Source organism: Anastrepha ludens, chromosome 2, assembly GCF_028408465.1.
Source record: "Anastrepha ludens isolate Willacy chromosome 2, idAnaLude1.1, whole genome shotgun sequence".
In the NCBI taxonomy this organism is placed as follows: Eukaryota; Metazoa; Arthropoda; class Insecta; order Diptera; family Tephritidae; genus Anastrepha; species Anastrepha ludens.
This window is the reverse complement of record NC_071498.1, coordinates 963,809-983,936: the sequence shown is the minus strand read 5'-3', so window position 1 is coordinate 983,936 and position 20,128 is coordinate 963,809. Positions and strand designations below refer to the sequence as shown.

The 20,128-nt window shown below is 38.6% G+C and overlaps 2 protein-coding genes across 2 annotated transcripts; both read right to left on the bottom strand.

Moving 5' to 3' along the window:
* Positions 1-921: 921 nt before the first annotated feature.
* On the bottom strand, positions 922-11,264 carry LOC128861445 (uncharacterized). The gene is made up of 5 exons (XM_054099586.1): positions 11,003-11,264; positions 8,555-8,720; positions 7,855-8,477; positions 5,793-6,203; positions 922-5,737 (listed from the first exon to the last, which is right to left on the bottom strand). Exons 2-5 carry the CDS (start codon positions 8,646-8,648, stop codon positions 2,273-2,275), a joined length of 4,593 nt encoding a protein of 1,530 aa, XP_053955561.1. The 5' UTR covers positions 8,649-8,720; positions 11,003-11,264; the 3' UTR covers positions 922-2,272.
* Positions 11,265-14,274: 3,010 nt separating this feature from the next.
* On the bottom strand, positions 14,275-19,915 carry LOC128861435 (protein bride of sevenless). Its single transcript, XM_054099575.1, has 6 exons — positions 19,564-19,915; positions 17,364-17,464; positions 16,867-17,295; positions 16,336-16,785; positions 14,792-16,254; positions 14,275-14,721 (listed from the first exon to the last, which is right to left on the bottom strand). The coding sequence occupies exons 2-6, from the start codon at positions 17,410-17,412 to the stop codon at positions 14,464-14,466; spliced, it is 2,649 nt and encodes an 882-aa protein (XP_053955550.1). The 5' UTR covers positions 17,413-17,464; positions 19,564-19,915; the 3' UTR covers positions 14,275-14,463.
* Positions 19,916-20,128: the final 213 nt, after the last annotated feature.

The following is a 20,128-nucleotide window of genomic DNA, read 5'->3' as shown; positions in this document are numbered from 1 at the left end:
GATGTGGTACCGGCGAAGATGTATTGATTCCCCGAATCCCTCTGATACCATCGGATCTACCATTCCGATTTAAACGCTTACAATTTCCGGTAAAGACATCTTTTACAATGACCATTAATAAATCTCAGGGTCAAACCTTCAACGTTGCAGGCTTAGATTTGAGTGTTGACTGTTTTTCACATGGCCAACTGTATGTCGCTCTTTCAAGAGTAACCTCTAGAGAAAACATGTTTGTATTGTCTAATGACAAGAAGGCTATGAACGTTGTATATAAAGACATTCTGTAATATAGTAATTGTTGTAAAAATAAAATAAATACATATGTAAAAATGCAAAAAGTTAATATGCAAAAATGTAGGGTATGAATTTAGATATCCCAAAGATAGCAGGAAATCTTCATGCTATAAAGAAAGGGGAATTGTTTTACTCCAAATTTAACGCGTGCGGGCCACGGGCAGTAATGAATAAGCCAAAACTACTGGATCGATTTTAATCATTTTTTCAGTGAGTGACATAGGGTATATATTTTATACCCGTGCGAAGCTGGGCGGGTTGCTAGTTAAAAATAAATGTCATGAATGATTCTACACAAAAACAGTAAAGATTGCACAATCAATTTGAATTTTCGTTGCTTTAATTCGAATTAAAATCCGATACCTCTAAATTGATCACCCTTTAGGTATGTATAAAACTCTCATAGAATAAAACGGCTTGGAATAAAAATAAAAAAATGTAGAACTGAGTTTCCTTGTCTTACAAACGGCGAATTATGATCTATGTGACCAATGGTTTGCTGCCCCTAATTGCATTTTCCATCACTTTTATTCGAGCCATAAGACCGAAAGCTATAAGAAACTTAGTCGGAATTACTGAAGAAAGAATTTATTCGGCAAAAACAATATATATATATGGTACATTAATATGTATTTACAATTTATTAATTATTGTTCTTAGGTATTTTATATATATGTATGTTTCTCATAGAATTAAATTCGAAGAAAGAACTTCTGGTCGTTAATGTCTTCTAATCGAGCGACGTAAGTTAATATATGATATCATATTTTAGCTATGAACTTCTTACGTATGTATGCGTGTATTTGTGTACTTAAATAGGTATGTACAACATTGGTTTTCATTTAATATAAGCTTTGTGCTACATGTATTTGTATAACACTGCATTCAAGTATTCTGCCTAATCGCTTCAAGCACAAATCAGTAAAACAAAATTTATATGGCATTGTTATAAATCTCAAAATAATCTATCAACATGTAGGTGTGTATGTATGTATGTATGTATGTATGTATAGGCGAGTGCATGCATATGATATAGATATATGCATGCGCGTAGGTTTGTGGAGTTAGTACATAGCCGTTGGCCGCTTCGCTTATTGTAGATAAGAAAGACTCAAATACGTTTCAATATGTTTCATTTTAATCCCACTCGTATATGTATGTAAATCCACACTTAAACCTACCAATACCACTTAAAATGTACTTACATATGAGTTCTATTGAAGTCATCAGTTAAACCTATCTAACCTAATTAATTGGCCTATTCGAAAGATATACCTGTACGTATGACGAATACGAGTATGCATAATCACACGTATTTCAGTTAATATTTATAAGAGTATATGAATGCTTTCCGAATGTACATTCATATGTATTTCTATACACTTATTAATGCAAAAATTATTTTAATTCAGAAGTGTCGAAAAACTAGGTGATTAAATGGTGTACATTTGTATTCATATTTAATGTATTTTCTTAGTTCGTAGTTGAAATCACGCGTATATAAGTATGTGTGTGAATATTTACAGTTAATTACCAATAATCGTACAATGCAATAATTTATATTCCAAATATTTTAAGAAAAAATCGTTGCATGTATGCGCGCTTGCCTTTGGAAAACGTCTAAAATAGCAAGGGATTCGTATGTATGTTTGTATATATGAAAGCAAGGTGGTTTAAAAGCAGCTATTTATTGTAAAGTACAATCCACTTGTTTGATTTTTCGTTGCGACTAAGTATTCGGTTCGATGTAAAAAGCTTAGGAATTCAAGTGTATGTATGTACGCGTCGAGTTTTGCACTAAGCGAAAAGGATAAATCGAGTTTACCCTTAGAATTATAACTAAATTAGAGCTACGACGTGTGGCAACACTGGCAATTTCTTTTCGATATTGCGTGGATAAATATTGAGCCGGGACTCTCATAGTTCAGTAGTTTTGGTAATTTTTAAATAAATTATTGTTGTAGTTCAGTAATTTGGTTTATATGGTCCAGACTTGAACCTTTTCCGCAACCACACACCAACTGGCCCGTTCGTAGTACGAAGATACTATGTGTAGACTGGTTACGTGATGGTTGATCAATGCATCGAGCTCTCCTTCGCGGAAAACGTGATAATAGCGGTGGTGTGTTGTGGCGCCCCCTTGCGAGGGGCTTTCGAGAGATCCAGTTGAGCTGTTGGAATTACCCCACGATTCTGTTGATTGTCGATTGTGGAGTGATTTTTGTTTTTCCATGTCTTTATCTTTCTCTTTATTGGTATTTTCTTCCTTCTCTGCGGCTATCCCAGATTCGCCCGAATCGACCCTAATTGTATTTTTGCTAGGCCGAGCATTGATTTGGCTTTGATATTTCAATTGAGATCGAGTTTCCTGGTGTTCTGCTTGCACTGGCAAGACATCGAGTTCTTCTTCTTCTTCAAATATGTCCCCTTCATCTTGCAGTAGATAAGCTGTTTCTGGATTTAAATTGTATGGCCGGTTTCGTTTGTAATTAATTTTCGATATTTTGCAATTTTCATACAGCTGCAGGGAGTAACTCCGTTCATCACTTTCTTCTTCGTTTTCCTCGTGGATAGTGAAACTTCTAGTTTGCGAGGACAAGGATGATGTCGAAGAGGTTGGAGATTGCTGCAGACTTGGTTGTGTAGAAAGATTCGCCAACATTAAGCGTCGTTCTCGCAGTTCCTCACGGATTGACGACAAGTCTCGCAACTCATTGTTGCGCTTTTTATTTAGGCTTTCTGCCGACGCGCTGATATGCGAGTCTAAATTATCACCAGTTTCGCTATTAACTTCTGAAGTTGCACACTCATCAGAGCCGTTTTTGTCCTCGATTTTTCGTAATAACTGCACGTTTAGTTGTTCAGCAAACTCAGCAAAGTCCTGCTCCTTTTTAGCAACAGAAATCACATTTGCATTCACGCCTCCCTGAGCTGGAGGTATAGGACAACTGTCTTCTTCATTCAAAAATATGTTATGAGGAAACGCACTGTCAATTTGCAGCTCGGCAGGGCAATACTGTTGCTTTTTGCCTTTGGCTATTTGCTCGGATTCAGGTTCTTCGCTTTTATTGAGGTCCAATTCTTCACATTGATCGGATGTTGGTGATGTTTTCATATGGGTTTGTTCCGAGGAAATTGCTGTCGTATTCGATTTACCAGTACTAATCACGCTATCAATGGAGTTTGGAGTAGACGCCTCGCTAGAGTCGCTGTCTAAATCGTCGGTGGCGGGGTTGAAAAGCTCAAGAGACATAAGTTTCGGTATGCTAGGTATGGATGAGGTGGAGGTGGCTGAACAACGTCGTACTATCGGAAAGTTTTGACGGATTGCTTGCAGGGATTGCTGCTTACGAAATTTAGGGATAGGAGGCAGGTTCTTGATAATCTGCTTGGTTATTTTAGCAGCGATTTCGTTCTTTCGTTCAACTTTGTCATTTTTCTCTTTTTGTTCCTCTTTGTCATTTTCGTGTTTTTTGATGTGCGCTTCATCGAAGTTGAATCGATTCTCAGCGGTTTCGGCATATTCGGTATTTTTAGCGTAAATTTTGGAATTTAGACTTTCTTTCGCGTCACATACATTGTTTGAAGGTGGAGTCAGTATAGCCATTGCGGCGGTTACGGCCGCTACTGTTCGAGGAGGTGAAGTAACCACCGCTTGTATGGCTGCTGGAGAATGCGCGGGAGTGGGTGGGCATGGCATAATCAAAGGGGATGTAGGCACAGAGGGCAATCGCTGCTGGTGTGAATGTGGTTGATGTTTAAGGCATGTAATACAACTGACAGGGTTGCCATTGGATTGTATTTTGCAATTACCGTTATTTTGTTGGCAACAATTTCCATATGCATGACAGCCGCCTCCGCTTCCGCTGTCACCACCATTGATTGAAGACGAATTGCTCGAACTCGAATTAGAACTTTGATGCTGTTGCTGGTAGTTAAGTTGCTGCTGATGCTGTTCAGGTTTCGGAATGAAAATAACCGAGGCGAAACTATCTTCAGACTCGATACTGGTATCCGACTGTAGGCTGCTGTCTTTAGAGGAGTCCGAACCGGACTCCCGCGAGTGTCGGCGTGCCTTTTCCTCCTTATTTTCATGGCAATCGTTAGTGGTGCAAAACGTGTTGCAACCTGTATAGTGGTATGTGCTGCAATAGCAAACCGAGGTGGTGCAGTCAGCACTGTTGCAATATGTTACCGGGCCAGCGTATTTATTAACGTTGCCTCCAAGTGACAATTGCTTTTGCAAGTTGGTTGAGGGCGAACCTTTTTCAAGGGCATGCATGGAAGCACCTTGTTGGCGATGGTAATTTTGAAGATTAAGGGATTGTTGCTGTTGAAGTTGCTGTTGCACGTAGTGATGGTGGTGATGGTGATGATGGTGATACTTATTGCATTTTGGGGCGTTCGCAGGCTGTTGAGCGGTACTGTTTAGCCCTGTTTCACCGACTGTTCTTTCTGACGGACCCGAACTTGTTGCTTCTGGTGTTATGTAAGAGGTTAGGTTTTGCACCAGCTTGTTCAATCCCGTTTTAGTGGCTCTTTCAAAACTGCCCGTAGAAGTTTTCATTTTCTTTGTGAAACTCTCACGTATGACATGTAACTTCTTAGAGAACATTGCGGATCGGCAAAGAAAGGCCTCATTTAAAGAAGTCTGTTTCTGAATACGTTTGCGAACCCTTTCCTTTTCACGCAATCGATTGACGGCCATGAGTTCTTCATTTAATGAACTTTGTTTTCGCAAAAAGATACTTGCTTGCACCATTTGCCGCGCGGTAAAACTCGATTGATGTTGGAAATTCTGGAGGTTTGCTGCTGCTCCTCCCGTCTGGCTGTTAACGTTGCCATTATTGCTGTTATAATAACAGCCGCTGCGTAGGTACAAATTGCTGCTGACGCTATTATTATTACTATTACAGGTACTTATCATATGAAATGGATTTTCTGGCAGTTGATATTCTTCATCACAAAGGGATTTTTTCTGTTTGATTAACTTTGGGCGTCGTCCTAATGAAGTGTTGCTGTTCAAGCTTTTTACATTGGATGCCTTAATTAACTTCGTTGGTGAAACGTTGTTTGTGGTGCCAATACCTGTAGCGGCATTGCAATTGTCCATTGCTTGAAGAGCATTTTGTAAGGAGTAAGTTGCAGCCGACGTTCCCGGCTTTTGGCTAACGTCTACATGAAGAATAGTTCCTCCTAGACTTGGGACGCTGGATCGGGAGCGCACTATTTGGCGCGGTGGCGGATTAAGTATACTACCAAGACTCCGTGATTTCAGACCCGCTGAAAGTGGTGGATCGTGAAAATCTTCAGAGTCTTCGAGACGCCGAAGTTCAATAGGTAGGTCTTTCACATCTTCAAAATCAAGACTGCTGTCATTTTTTGTTTCTTTGGACGTCCATGAGTCCAGAAACCAAGGGTGTCTTCGGCCACTAGCCAGTTTCTGAAAGTATCAAAATCATTTAATTCTGCTGCACTCACTGTTTTGAGAAACTTACTTGAATAGCACGCCGGACAAAGCTATAGCACGACTCACCAGGCGACGATGAAGACAAACTGGAGCTATCTCCATCACCAGCTGATCGACTTGAATTTGTTGAATCCTCGGTGTAGGCATGATACGGTGGAAGGAAGCTATCATCATCCTCCTCATCCGAACAGCTTAGATTACGAATCTTAGGAGGCTGCCATGGAATGAGTACATCTTGTGACTCAAAACGGCGATGTCTTTGCTCAAGTGCCCACACTGTTATAATTACACGGCCACCAATGCGCAATATCCGCGCCAACTCTCGGAGAGCACTCACACGGCGCTCAGTGGTAGCAAAGTGATGGACAACAGCCAACGAAAGGACCGCATCAAATGATTCATCACGGAATGGCAGTTCCAAATTGTCACCCATCATAACCTTAAAAGAAAATAATAATCGATAAAAACTGGTTTCTTATGCTTACGTTCACATTTGTGTGCTTCTGTATAAAATTACAAAATCGCATCTACTCGTATTTATTTAAATAATTTAAATACAATTGAAGTGGATGCCTGGGATTTTGAAATAAAAGGAACTCTTTAGGCGCATAAGATTACTCATATACCAGAAAGATATTTTTACATTTTTGTTTGCCTGTCTATCCAGACTAATATCAGTCACCTCCACTGACAGATGGAGGCTAACGTCCAGATATTCCTTAAAACATAAAATAGGGGACCACTTCAGGGTGGTTAAAAAAAGTATTTCAACAGGCAACCTTTTGTTGCACTTCCAAATAACCCTCCGCGGACCAATTCACTATACTTTTACGCAGCACTGTTTTTTGGCTTGGTCCAGATTCCTATTCTAATCCGAAATAAAGTTAGCGTTTTTCATCGCCAAATATTATTCGTTAAATTATCTATTTTTTACTCTTAAACTGGTTCCATATATGTATTTCGTAATCACCAAGGAGAAGTCAATACTTGTTTACAATAAAAAAAATAAATAAATAATTGGCGCGTACACTTCTGTTAGGTGTTTGGCCGAGCTCCTCCTCCTATTTGTGGTGTGCGTCTTGATGTTGTTCCGCAAATGGAGGGACCTAGAGTTTCAAGCCGACTCCGAACGGCAGATATTTTTATGAGGAGCTTTTTCATGGCAGAAATACGCTCGGAGGTTTGCCATTGCCTGCCGAGGGGCAACCGCTATTGGAAAAATGTTTTTATTAATTTTGCTTTCACCGAGATTCGAACCAACGACCTCTCTGTGAATTCCGAAATCCATGGCATATACCACTGAAACTTCGAGTCAAATCATTCATGAAGATTATCTATGGATGCATAAGCATGGGAGAGAAAATCTTAAAGTGTTGTTAATGTGTCGGGTGATTTTTTAGCTTCATGATAACTGATAATGGCAAACTGTGTTGCAATTTGCGTTCAGTAAGGTTAGGCAAGTCATCATGAATCATTTACTTTGGAAAAAATAAATCTGAACGCGAAGTTCATACAGCATTGGCGGCATCATTGGTCTTTATTTCTTTCGAAATGAAGAAGAAGCTGCCGTTACAGTAAATTACGAGCGCTATAGAGGCATGCTTTCTGAACTTTTGTTTCCAAATATTAATCAGCTAAACATCGAAGGCATTTGATTCCAGCAAGACGGCACAATATTCAAGTGATCATTGTCGCCGTAAGTCATACCAACAATATTTCTGTTTGTATTATTATTTTGACACTTTCTTGTCGATTATTACTTTGACGACCTGGGAACTTTGCAAGATGTATCAATGGCGAGACTAGTCACCTTCTTGAAAAGATCCAAGTGATTTAAGCAACTTAGTTAGAGGAAGGAAATCAAAATCAGACATCACAATGGGTCTTAGTGTCACCGAGTGTCTTGTCTTATACAAGCAACCTGGCTAACTTAACCTATCATTTTAAGTTCTCAAGCTCTTAAATACGCCCGATACTTGAAAACAATATAATGTTGTTGACGTTGTTTACACTTTACTCCCAACATTAGTTATCCATCTTAAAATTTTAATAGTTGGGTATTGGATTATATAAATAAAAGGGGAACTAACCTCACCACCTTTTTCTCGCGCCACTTTGCTCAAGCGATGACACCGATCTACTCCCACTGTACATATGGCTGGGTTTCCATGAGTAAGATAACGACCGCTGCCGCAGCCCACATCACAGACGACAGCCCCCGGCTCTAAGTTGTTGAGAAATTGTGCTATTCGTGGTCGAATAGGCCCAGTGGGCTCCTCACAGTGCTCATAAACGTCGTGGACATAGGCGCGCTCCAGCGCTGCCGAACGCCCACTGGCATCACTGCCTGCCTTTGCTGAAGATGCCACATCATTTACCGAACCAATAGCGCCCAAAGTGCCAGCGGTAAGAGAATTTGGCACTAACGTGTTGCAATTACTGGTACTCTTCTGCAATATTTTTGCATCCTTACAACCATCCGTCTCAACGACATTCACATCGGGTTGGGTATGTGCCAAACCGACATTTGATGCTGGCGAAGAAAGAGGCGATAGGATAAGCGTGCCAACAGATCCGGCTGAATTGGCTGCACTGGGTAGAAGGGCGCAGTTGGGATTCGTTGTAGAGGAGCTGGAAGTCAATTGTTTTGTCATCGATGTATATGATTTCGTATCCAATGCGTCGGCAATTGGTGAAGTGGCACAGCTCTCATCTGAAAGATAGTAGTTTTAATTATTAACACATATTCGAGCATGCAAATGCATGCGTGCGGTGGTGTGTATGGTATACCATTTAGATTTCCATTGATGGCGGCGAAAACATCACTTGGGGACTTAATCGAGATCTCCACTGTTGAGGCAATCGCTAAGCAGCTTGTTAACATCTAAAGTAAGTTGTATTTCAGTTGAATTGATTCGCTTCCGAGCTCAGATTTTATATATCAATCTGTTACACACTGAAATACATAGACAAGTAAGTACAACTAATTAGCACCATTTTTTGTATTTTTTGTTATCAGCTGTTTGTGACAAATTACTAAAACAGTTCAGGAACCACGAAATCTAATATATTATATAAAAGTTTTTTTAATGTTTTCTCCAAATATTTCAATCACAATTTACAAAATTTTGTGGAATTGCTAAACTTTTCCGTCCTTGTATTTAGCGATAGCATTGAGTATGAATACATACATAACTACGTATGTCTATACAGATGCGTCCGAGCATATGCCAAAGCTCAAAATAACGAAATAAATAGCACATAACGGAGTTGTTCTTTGTGAATGGTTAGTTTCGTTAGGTTTATGTAAACAAAAATCACTTGGCTCTCATTTTATCTACGCGCAGCAACAGAACGCTCCACGTCATACCCGTAAATATGCGTCCTCATTACATGACTACTACTCACACACACTTGAGCGCCGCACAGCCTGTCGCCCTTTTGCCGTACGCACGCTTAGGAATTTTATGAATGGAAGTTGTGTCGTAAACACACGCAGATATAGAAAATTCAGCACATTTTAGGAACCCAGAGTGGGGTCGTTGTGCTGGTTTCGTTGACCTGGGGTTGGCTGGTGGAATTTGAATAATATTATAATACTCATAATAATAATTCCGAATATTTGCTGCTAATTGTCCATTTTTAACTAAGCACCGCCTAAAATTCATTACACTTTCGATTTCTGCGTATTATATCTCTCGGCTATTGCTATGGATATTTTGCAAGTACAAACCAACAACATTACAAGCATAAGTGATAAAGGTTTTTGGACGTTGAAATGAAAATAGCTATAATTATCTATTTGCATAAAGAAGGTTATAAATAGTTTAACGCCGATTAACTCCACATTTTGAAACGGAGTGTCTTGTACGAGTAGAATCATGGAAATTGCACGGTTCTTCCTCAATATGTATGTCCAATGTAAAGTGTTGTGAGGGGCATTCAACATTTTACGCTCACAATTTAAATTAAAAAATTTATTAAGTTAAAATGTTCGGTTAATTTATAGTTAGATGATTGGGGAGGGTGGCACGCACTGTTTAAATCTCGGCTTGTTTAAAAATTTAAGAAGATATAACAATGGGTACTGAAATAAATATTGCGAAAAATATTTGACGAAAAAAGGGCTGGAATTAGTCAATAGAAAAAGTGAAGTAAGAGTGTACGCATCAAACTATCAAAAGTTACGAGTATAATCATATCCTGCGACATACTTTGTCCGCATTTCTTAAAAATAGAAAAAATAAAAACAATATTGAATATTTCACGTTAATTAGGTTCGGTATACTGGCGTACAAGCAAATGTAGGGATGCATATTATATAAAGTTACAACGCTTGTTACATTATTTTGCTAATCTGCATGAAGTTTGTGTAGCATTTTTTCGCCCATCCTCAGCGAAAACTTCGAGCATTCCCATATCAGATACTATTTTAATTTGGCGGAGATTAAATACCAACTCCTTGCGGAGAGTTTTCCTAAAACTTTAAGTCTTCAAACACATTCCGTTCATAATGTTTGAAAGATATAAAGGGACATTTCCGTTACATGAAAAGTGGATTTTATTCTTGTTGTATTTCTACCATGAATCATATCACCGTTCCTGTATTTTTTAGCACATTCATAGTCCTAATCACGTCTGTCCCACGTACAAAATAACTGGTGAGATAATCAATTAATTGAGCTGGGCACTTGGAAAGCATTTAATACTTCACCGAAGTAGCATCGAGGGATGCCAAATTTGGTGGATTAATAATATAACCGTACTTATATATAGCCGTTATGAAAAAAACAAAATTGCAAACCCAATTCAATGCAATAATTTTATTACATCTATTCTCTATTCTATTTTTAAATCTGTGTGTTTGGTGTGCGATAGTCGCTTTGGAAACTCGGCGCACGTTTTGCATTCACATAAGTGTACAGATGTATATCTGTATGTAAATATGTACTCGCTGTCATCTGGACTACTTAACGAACACAGGGAGCGTAAAAGGATAAAATCAAAGAGCGACAAAGCATACAGGATATGCACTAAACTTATTCTTTGAAATGTGTCAATTCGTGTGAGGGTGCGGAGGGTTGGAAGGTGGTGGGTCACGAGGACAAAGTGTAAAAGCTGAGGGAAACGGGAGCAGAAGGGAGAAGAGGCAATTTTCTTCATTAAAATTTTCTAAAAATATTTACTCAAATGTTTATTTTTTGCCAGCTTTTAAAGTTGTTCAAATATTTCGTATACCTCTGATAATGGAATTTAATTTAAGTCCACCGAACTGAAAGTTTTCTGCATATGAAAAAGTTTTTCATACGTCAGTTGCAAATTACATGATGCACTTTATTTTGTATTTAATTCAGAAATATTTAAATTTAAATCACTCATACAATTCAAGTTTCAAAACTTCACCACTCAAGCGTTATTCACAAAACGTTTTCATTCTTATTAAGATTTCATTTTCTTTTTACATTCCATATATAGAAATTTTTTGACAGCAACGACAATCACTGACACCGAAGTGGAATTATGTCCAAGTTGTTCGGGTTGGCGTCAAAAACTAAACTGGACGAAGTGAGTCAAACAGCATTGAACCCAAAAGAGCTCAGCTGAAATGAAAAATGGTGCTACCAGGTTACTTTTAATTCGATTCCGAACCTGAGGGTTATCACCAAAGCTCGTTTGTAAATATTACACCAAACTGCGAAGGATGTGCATACATATACATATTATTATCCATATATACATACATACCTACACAAAAATGTTTTTATTATAATTAAAATGTGTGAAAAAGTCACTTTCAACTAAAATTGTTGCAATATCTTCAATTCTGAACAAAAACGAGGTAGCTTTTTTGGCGTATTGCCAGTTGCAAAAAAGCTTTCGTTAAAAAGCAATTTGTTCAGGCATATGAAGCTTACATGGCGTCGCTTCTTAACGAATGCTTTTGTTGTTCATTTCAGTTGGATATCTCGTAAGCAATTACAAAATTGAAAATTCTTTGCGTCTACAACCCTTTCGAGATTCGTTTTTCCTTTTACCAAAATCCCCTTAAGAAAAAACGTTTTCACAGAAAAACCATAACATGTACGTTACTGGTATTTTGTAAATGCATTTGTATACGTAAATGTAGTTAGGCATGCATCCTAGTTAGAAATTTGGCCCAGCTTCTCGAATTTTTTGCGTCATTCTCGGGCAAGATTAATGGCTTTTATAAGAAGGTTTTTCATAGTAGAGGTGCACACAGGGATTTGTCATTGCCTGCGAGAAGCGACTGTTATTAGCAAAAATATGTTCTAATATTTGGTCGACTTGCAAAATAGTTGTATTTTAAACAAATACAGAAAATGTCAAGGCGCGTCTTTGGGTAGGAAACTGTTATTGGCATAACTGTTTCCTACTAGACCTGATTGGCTTCCGGCTTTTGGAAAACCAACTAAGTTTTTTTATTTTGACTTATGGCTTTCTAGGGAATATGATTTCATTACATCTTTGATTAGCCACTGGTTTCATCTACGATAAACATTTGATAAAGCAATTTTTTTTACTGAGAAAATGCATACTGCACTCTAATACTACGTACAAATAGCACCTACTTAATTTACCATACAGGAATTCAAATTATTAATTACCAATTAATACTTAATTGACTATAAATTTGTGGTATCTCTATGCAACTCTGTGAAGTCTGGTTAATGAGATAAGTAAACCTGTTCAATCAGAAATGAAACGTCGTGAAAGCGAAAGAACAAGAAACAGAAATGAAATGAAAATCAAATACACAAAACAAAAACAAAACAACGAAATTTTCAATGAATATATAATATAATATTAATATTTTTTAATAATAAATTCGTTTGTAAATTGATACTCATTATAAAAAAAAACCCAAAAGGAAAAGACTGGAATAGTTTGAGGGGTTAAAGTTGCTGCTCTCGACTTATTTAAAGCTTATTTAAATTCATTTTCCAGCCTCCACAAAGACTTTCGCATTTAGTTCTAATGTTGCAGGAATAGCTGCTGCTTCCTTAAACTTTGAATAAATAGGAAGTTTTTTTTTCGAACGAAGCCAAACTGCAATCAAAACTCAAAAATTCAATAAGTCTAACTCAATAATGTTAGAAACATCTCTCCATCGTTTATCTAAGTATTATGAACAAATACAATTGTTTGTCAATTTCGACAAAATCAAAACACTTTCCGCCGTCAAATAATGGGTGTGTAAGCCAGAATTCGGTTTTAAATTTAAAGCCTCTCTAACCGCTGAACATTTAAATGGAGAAGGTACCACATTAGCTTCGTTTTTCCGTCGGGTTATTTAGTCACGATGTCACAGTGGACGAGTCAACAACTACCGGGGCCCAGCCGCGCATCGAGAACAAATGGAAATATTGAACTCGTCACTACAAGTTTGCGCGATAATCCGCGTCAGTTCGTGCGCAAGAGAGCAACTGCCCTGAGGCTTCCAAAAACTATTGTGGATGAGATATTAAACCCACAAAGTACCGGTTTGGTGTGCATGTCAAGCTATGGAATAATTGGACCATCTTTTTTTAAACAACGAGGGCAAGCAATTTCTGTGGACGGTGTCTCTTATCGCTGCTTGATGAACGATTGTTTCCTGCCAATAATGAAAACAAAATCCTTTCTTCAGTATATACAAATGGGTTCAGCAAGTTGGCGCTACGCCTCACTCGGCCAGAGAAACCATGGTAATGCTCCGTGGTTTCTTCCCTAGCAAGGCGATGAGACATATCGCTCGATCTTACCTCTATGGACTTTTTTCTGTGGGGTAGCTCTAAAGCAAAGTCTTGAAACAAACCCAGCGGCCATCGCACTACTTAAGCAATATTGTTCGCGAGGTTAATGGTTTTTGTATATTTTAATTTATGTCGTGTAGTGTTTGGTTAGCATCATCTACTAGTTGTAATTGTTTTAAAATATTTTGTTTATTTAGACAGTGAGGTTGGGTTTTCAATGCCTTCGCACCAGATAGTAACCGTCGTGATTATTCCACTAGAAACACCTTTCCTCTTCTTTTGGATTTTTTCCTCAACCCCGGGCCTGCTTCCGCATTGTATCGAAGTAGAGGTCCAAGACGGCGTCCTAAGAAGGATACATTCACTTGTTCACCCTGCGTCCAGATTTTAATTGTTTTACCCTATGCTATATAACATCTGCAAAAACTTTGGTTGAAAGGCTCGCAAAGGAAGAACAAAAAGTAAATAATTAGCACTTAGCTGATTACTTGCGTACATTAGAAGTATTTACATAATTGGTCGCAAATGTATAAATATCCAAAATACATAGCACATGGAGTTTGCGGAAATCTTGTGGCACAGCCTCTCATTGCCGTCATTCGCGTAATCCTAGACACAGGCTCAACTGAGTAAACTTCAGCACCTAGAAGATGAAATAATTGCGCCAGCCGAACTCCTCGAAATTTATGATTTTACTTCGGTGGTTTGCCTATGTGCTTATGTAGGTAGATCAATTCAATATCCCACGGTTAAAATAATAATAATTTTTTGTATGTATAGGCATAGTTTATTTAATACAATATACTAAAGTATAAGGTATGTTTGGTTTTAATGTAATAAAAATAACAGTCTTCGAAAGACAATGACTAGATACAAAGATGATGGAGAGTTAAAAATACTTTCTATGTAATATAAAAACTCTTTCTTCCACATTTTTCGTTCCGTTTAGAATCGAGTTATCTTACTACTCTCTGGGGAGTCAGGCAAGGAAGAGCACTCTGAACGTGTGGGACTTCCCCGTTGTGGGCGCGGAGGAGGTCGTTGAGGGTTTATATTAGCATTGGCCTGGCGCAGGTTGGCAAAAAATTGTTGACGTCGGGGTCCACCACCACGTAATGGAAGTGTTGGAATTTCACTGGGCGATTGAGCCATTTCGGCCTGCGAACAACTACGCATAGCTGGATTAACACACTCGTAAACGCTCTAGTGTAAATAAATAGCATAATCAGCGCTCTAAATTAAAAAAAAAATCTCTTTAGCTATCACTATTTACCTGTTCGGAAGAGTACTGATTATTCTGCGCGAAGGCCAAAGAAGTAAGCGAGGGCAAAGCTTGAGCAATATCCGAACGCTCAATACCGCGCACTATGAGGAACGTGCGTGGGATAAGCACTCCTACCAATATAGCCCAACCGGTAGCCTGGAGCCCCAAAGGTATAGCTGCATCACGCATCTCATCGCCGAAGAATGACATTCCAATCCAAACGATCCAAATAACAAAAGTCAGCACTGCACCAATAACAATGAGAATTCCTTCGCGATAATTCCGTTGTGAGCGATAAATGAAAGGAACCAGACCGACAATACCCACGAGCAAGATGAAGTCGTACGCCACCAAAACCCACAACCAGTGGCCATAGTACATATTCTCACATGATATGCTCTCTGTGGCCACTTGCATGATCACCAACAACTGAATAGACATACCTAACTGCACGAAAATACTGAATATGCAAATTACCGCCTGAATACAGCCGTTGACATGGGATAAAAATCCACCCTCTGAACCGATAGAGGCGAGCATAACGGCCCGGCAAAGCATAAGCGAGAATGAAAAGCAATAGACGAGCGTCATAACGAAAACGCGCACAGCGCAGAGGGTGTTGAGTGTGGCGGCATCTTCGAAAGTCACATGCGAGTTACGATGCTCACCAATGTACTCCAAAGAGAAGGGCACGAACGAAATGAATAACAAAATTAAAGAAAGTAGCAGTAGAATTGAAGTAACGGGATTGCCTTCAAACACATCGCCCAAGGAGATGCGCACGACAATAAACACCAATATGGCCAATGTAATTATTAGACCAAGAATTGCAGCAGTCATTCCGGTGGCTACCCATGCATCTGGTTTAATGCGCCAAAACATCACTGATTCGCCATCAAACAGAAATGGATATCGGGCATTCTCCCCCGCACTATACTGGCAATTGAAAACCTGGCCAAATTTCGGTTTCAGCTCTAGGCTAGTGCTATTGGCACGATTGTAGTGATAGAAAGTAGTTATGTTCGTAACGAAGTTTTGCGACGCAATCTCCCGAAGTTCTATATGATCCTCGCCAGATGAAATGGTCGTGGTTCCATGGCCGTTTTCGTTGAATTTTTGATACATTTGAAAGTTCATTAGAGAAGCAAAGCGATGCATATGCAATAACTCTAGAATCTTTGAGGGTTCGTAATACTGACGATACTCAGGCGTTTGCCAGTCGGCGATGAATGTGAGAAAATTGAAGCATGACTCTAATATGAAAATGTTTTGCTCCCGCTTGCAGTTACGAGCTAATGAGCCTTTAAGCCAACGCACCAACTCCAGCATAGGTCGAGCAAAAGCAAAAACACGTGATGGTTGGACCGATTTGCCCGTCAGTGCCTCCTCTACTGTAGACAAAGTGGAATTTCCATCAATTGCGTCAGCATGTATTTCGCGTTCCATAAGTACATAGGACTTATCCGGGAGATCTTAAATTAAAGAAAGTTCCAGAAAATTAGTATTCGCGTTGTGTAGAAGAAAGAACGTAGATTTTACTATGTGCAATTTACCTGATATAAATGTACGATCAGCGCGATCGGTGGGAACTGCGAAAATCGTGCCATTTTCTTCAAAATGATTTGCCATCTTATTTCCGAAGAGGATGTAGATATTCTTTTCGCTCTTAAAATGCATAAGACACATTTGTTCATGGCGTACAGCCTCCATGAACTCATTATAAGTTTCCAGGTTTTCAGTGAGAATTTCCACTGATGCTATATTTTCCCCCCAAGGCATTTGATGTAGCAGATGCGCCACCTTCGGAAACAGATATCCATGCGGCGAAAGCATTGGCCAAATATTGTACTCCAAATCTTTGATGATCTGTTCGGAGCTCTTGTAGACATCGTAGTCGACAAAAATTCCAATTGCGTGGGTTATGCACTGCTGCAGATATTGCACCTCTTGCATAAGTAAATTCTCAGCTACAGCCTCATCTTCGACTAGAATGGCACGGGCTCCTGAAAAAGTTCAAATCAGACATCTACCACCACAAATACCACAAATATCACATTTTCGCGCTTGTGGCGAGCTTGACTTACCAATTTCAAAATCTGCATCCAACAGATTGACTAGGTTTATACGATTTACAACAAAAAGGGCAGAGGCAACGTCCGTTGTCAGTATGCTGAGCATCGCGTCGCCTTCAATCACATGTACAAAATCCCTTTCGTGGCGCACACTCTGCGCCTGATCCTTGTCAGAAGACACTATTTTTAGTCCATGTATGCAAATTCCCGGAATTATAGGAGTCGATGAGCTGTTCTCATTCGCCTCTGTGGTGATTGAAGTCGGCAGTGGGGTAGTGCTAGTTGCTGTTGCTACTACCCTTGTTGAGGTGCCATTGTATATAGTCCTGGGTGTTGGTCTCGTTATTTTCAATAGGCCAGCCTTCAGGGTAGAACCTTGCGCGCAAACGCCAATTGGATGAAGAGAAAATATGGAGGCCAGCAGCAGGGGGTACACCCAAACTGAAAATATGTGTACAGACAACCGAAAGAAATCGATTTCCTAGTAAAGCATGAATTTGATCACTTACCAACTTTTCGTTCCAACATAATTTTTTTCTCCCGGAACTTCCAGCTCATTTGTAATGTTTCTTTGTTGAAAATTTAGTCACTGTTTCATTCAAGAAAGGCACTACGGACGTAAAGAACAGCATTTAATAACTTTTCATATTGCTAGCAACTAGTGCGACATAGATCTGGGACACAACTAACTAAATTATGCAAATTGTGCTGGTTATTCTGTAATTTTTGTTTTCCCATTTGGACCTTTCCTACTTTGCGTATTTTCTTTCTATTAGTGCGGAACCTTTCTCCCTCCAAAGCATGCATTTTTTTGTTTTAAATAACGTTTGTAAACATACATACGTAGGTAGGTTCTTTTTATTTCCTTGTTTACTGCATATCTATGTATGAAAGCGTGTGTATGCGTGTTTTTTTGCAGATTTACTGTTCACTGTAATCGCATTAGAAGTACAGCAATTGGAAGTGCAAAGCCAAATGCACACAAATAAAACTGTACATACTTACATACATATGTTCATACGCGTCAAATACACAGAGCGTTCGAATTTAGTTAAAGATATTTGCCTTCAACTTAAAAATAACGACAAAACTTAACTTTATAAAATTTGTAATATATATTATATGTACGCTCAACTCTATTTTTACGGGGTAGATATGTTCCTTAGAAAAGCCTGACATGCGACATGTGGTAATTTTTGGGGATATGTTCCACGTCGTGTAAAATGAAAAACTCTAGGATTTTCCCATTATTTATTTATTTATTTTATTTTATAAGTATTTATAATTTAAATATGTCCAGCCCACCCGTCGGGTTTTATTCAAATTACGACGGCCTCTGTTTGGTTTTTCGTTGCAACAAAGTCTGTATTAGTGGCTGCTTTGTGCTTCCTCGTCGTTTATACAAGGTGACGCAAAATTAATTACCCTTAACGAGTATAAATGAAATGTTAATTCGCGACTGAAAATTGTGTGACTTTTTCCCCAAAGCTTTGTAATTTTCCTTTCCCTCGCGGCACCACTGATGTGCATGTGAATATATTATAAAACAATAACAATACTGATAGTAACAATTTTTGTTATAAGTGGAAGAAATCGTGCCTACTCGTGTTCATTTTGCTCTCCAAACAGGCTTCCGATCATAAATAATCTCTTTGTATATATTTTAGTAGTGGATTTAGTCACTTTTTGATATGGCTTTTCAGTGTCTATAGTATTGGAATAACTACTTGTGGATCAAGTACGTAACGACTTACATGCAGATATATGTATACATAAATGGGCTCACTCACATAGGGGCAGATGCTTTCACCTGCTTAATAAAGCATAAAATTATTGGTAGCATTTAGGATTGGCGTTTGCATTTTACTGCCCTAGTATGACAATGCTTGTATTTTTAATCAAACAAAGACCAGACCATCAGACATTTCTGTTAAAAATACTTCTTAAGTCAGCAAATCTACCCTCGTATTTTTAACAGTAATAAATATTTTGCGCGGATGTAATTAATGCAGTTTCGGACAAAACTAACTTTTAACTAAAAGGCGGAAATAAGAGGTGTAGGTGGTTTTCAGTAAATGTTTGTACTTCAAGTAAATCATATTTTTCTATGCTGCTGTTAATACACTTGCATATGTATGTATGTACATATTTACAATTCGTAGTCGCAAGTAGCTGATAATTTTTTGCTCCAACGGACATGGTTTGTCCATGCATTTAATGAATTTCACCTGCATGTTCATGCATGTGTATGTACGTGTGTATGTGCGTATGTAGGTGTGTGTATACTTGCACTTAGATATACATTTTTTTCAATTGTATGTCGTAAATAAGACTGCAACAGGAACTTTTCCAATCTGTTTTATTTTTCAGAATTCTTTTTTGCACTTTTTCACATTTGCCTCATTTTGTAGGCCACTTGTCTCTGGTTACATTTAAAAATCAATAGATAGCATTCATTTCAGTAATATGTGGTTACTGTTTGTAATGTCGGTAGCCCTTGAGTCACAATCCAATAATTTTCGTGGTTAGGGAGGGGGTCAGTAGTATTTTAATGCAATAATGACAATTCTGAATGTATCAATTTTAAATCTGATGTGCGTTGAAGTTACTTTTTTATTATGTGAATATATGCACGTACATATGTATATGTACATATTTACAAATTAGCACATAACTACAGCCCTGTGTACATCAGCACCAAGTAGTTACCTTCACTGTTTTTCAACCGAACTGGACCTCCAGGTGCTATGAAGTACTATTTCAGCGGGAGTAAAAATTTAACTGTTGTACGGCATGCTTCCATTATCACTCTGCGCTGTATTTGCCAACTAATTTGTACTTTTTGAGTGAGTCGGACTTAACGCTTCAACGAATTCAAGCTCAATTAAAAAGTGTGGGCACAGGTTACAGCGCATGCTCCCTTACCCTTTGTAAGGTCGTTTGTTAAAAAACAAAATTCGAAACAAAACACACAGAAAAAATATGGAAATAACAATTACTAAGTGCGCACAACTAGAATGTGGCTAGAAGGGTTAGCCGGCATCGAAAGCGATGGTCAATATTAACTTATGTTACTTCATCGAATTCACCACGCGAACTGATATGGCTTGTCGCTTAAATAGGTAGCAGTCTCTTCGTGGCCAAACACAACAGTTTTCAATGGTGACTGGGTAGTTTTAAGCGGGCCGTATGCACCTGTTTCAGTTTCTAGCGTTAAGTGCCCAGTACTTTCGTTGCGTGGGTGACAATGTTTGATTTGGTTAAGTGTTGCCAT

Bases quoted from the DNA above. Each gene is read 5' to 3' on its own strand.
- LOC128861445 (XM_054099586.1), bottom strand. From the start codon at position 8,648: ATGTTAACAAGCTGCTTAGCGATTGCCTCAACAGTGGAGATCTCGATT. The intron at 8,478-8,554 runs GTATACCATACA...ACTATCTTTCAG, and splicing joins CATCAATGGAAATCTAAATG to ATGAGAGCTGTGCCACTTCA. The intron at 5,738-5,792 runs GTAAGTTTCTCA...TGATACTTTCAG, and splicing joins TTGTCCGGCGTGCTATTCAA to AAACTGGCTAGTGGCCGAAG.
- LOC128861435 (XM_054099575.1), bottom strand. From the start codon at position 17,412: ATGAGCTGGAAGTTCCGGGAGAAAAAAATTATGTTGGAACGAAAAGTT. The intron at 16,786-16,866 runs GTAAGTCAAGCT...GAACTTTTTCAG, and splicing joins GGATGCAGATTTTGAAATTG to GAGCCCGTGCCATTCTAGTC. The intron at 16,255-16,335 runs GTAAATTGCACA...CTTTAATTTAAG, and splicing joins TGATCGTACATTTATATCAG to ATCTCCCGGATAAGTCCTAT.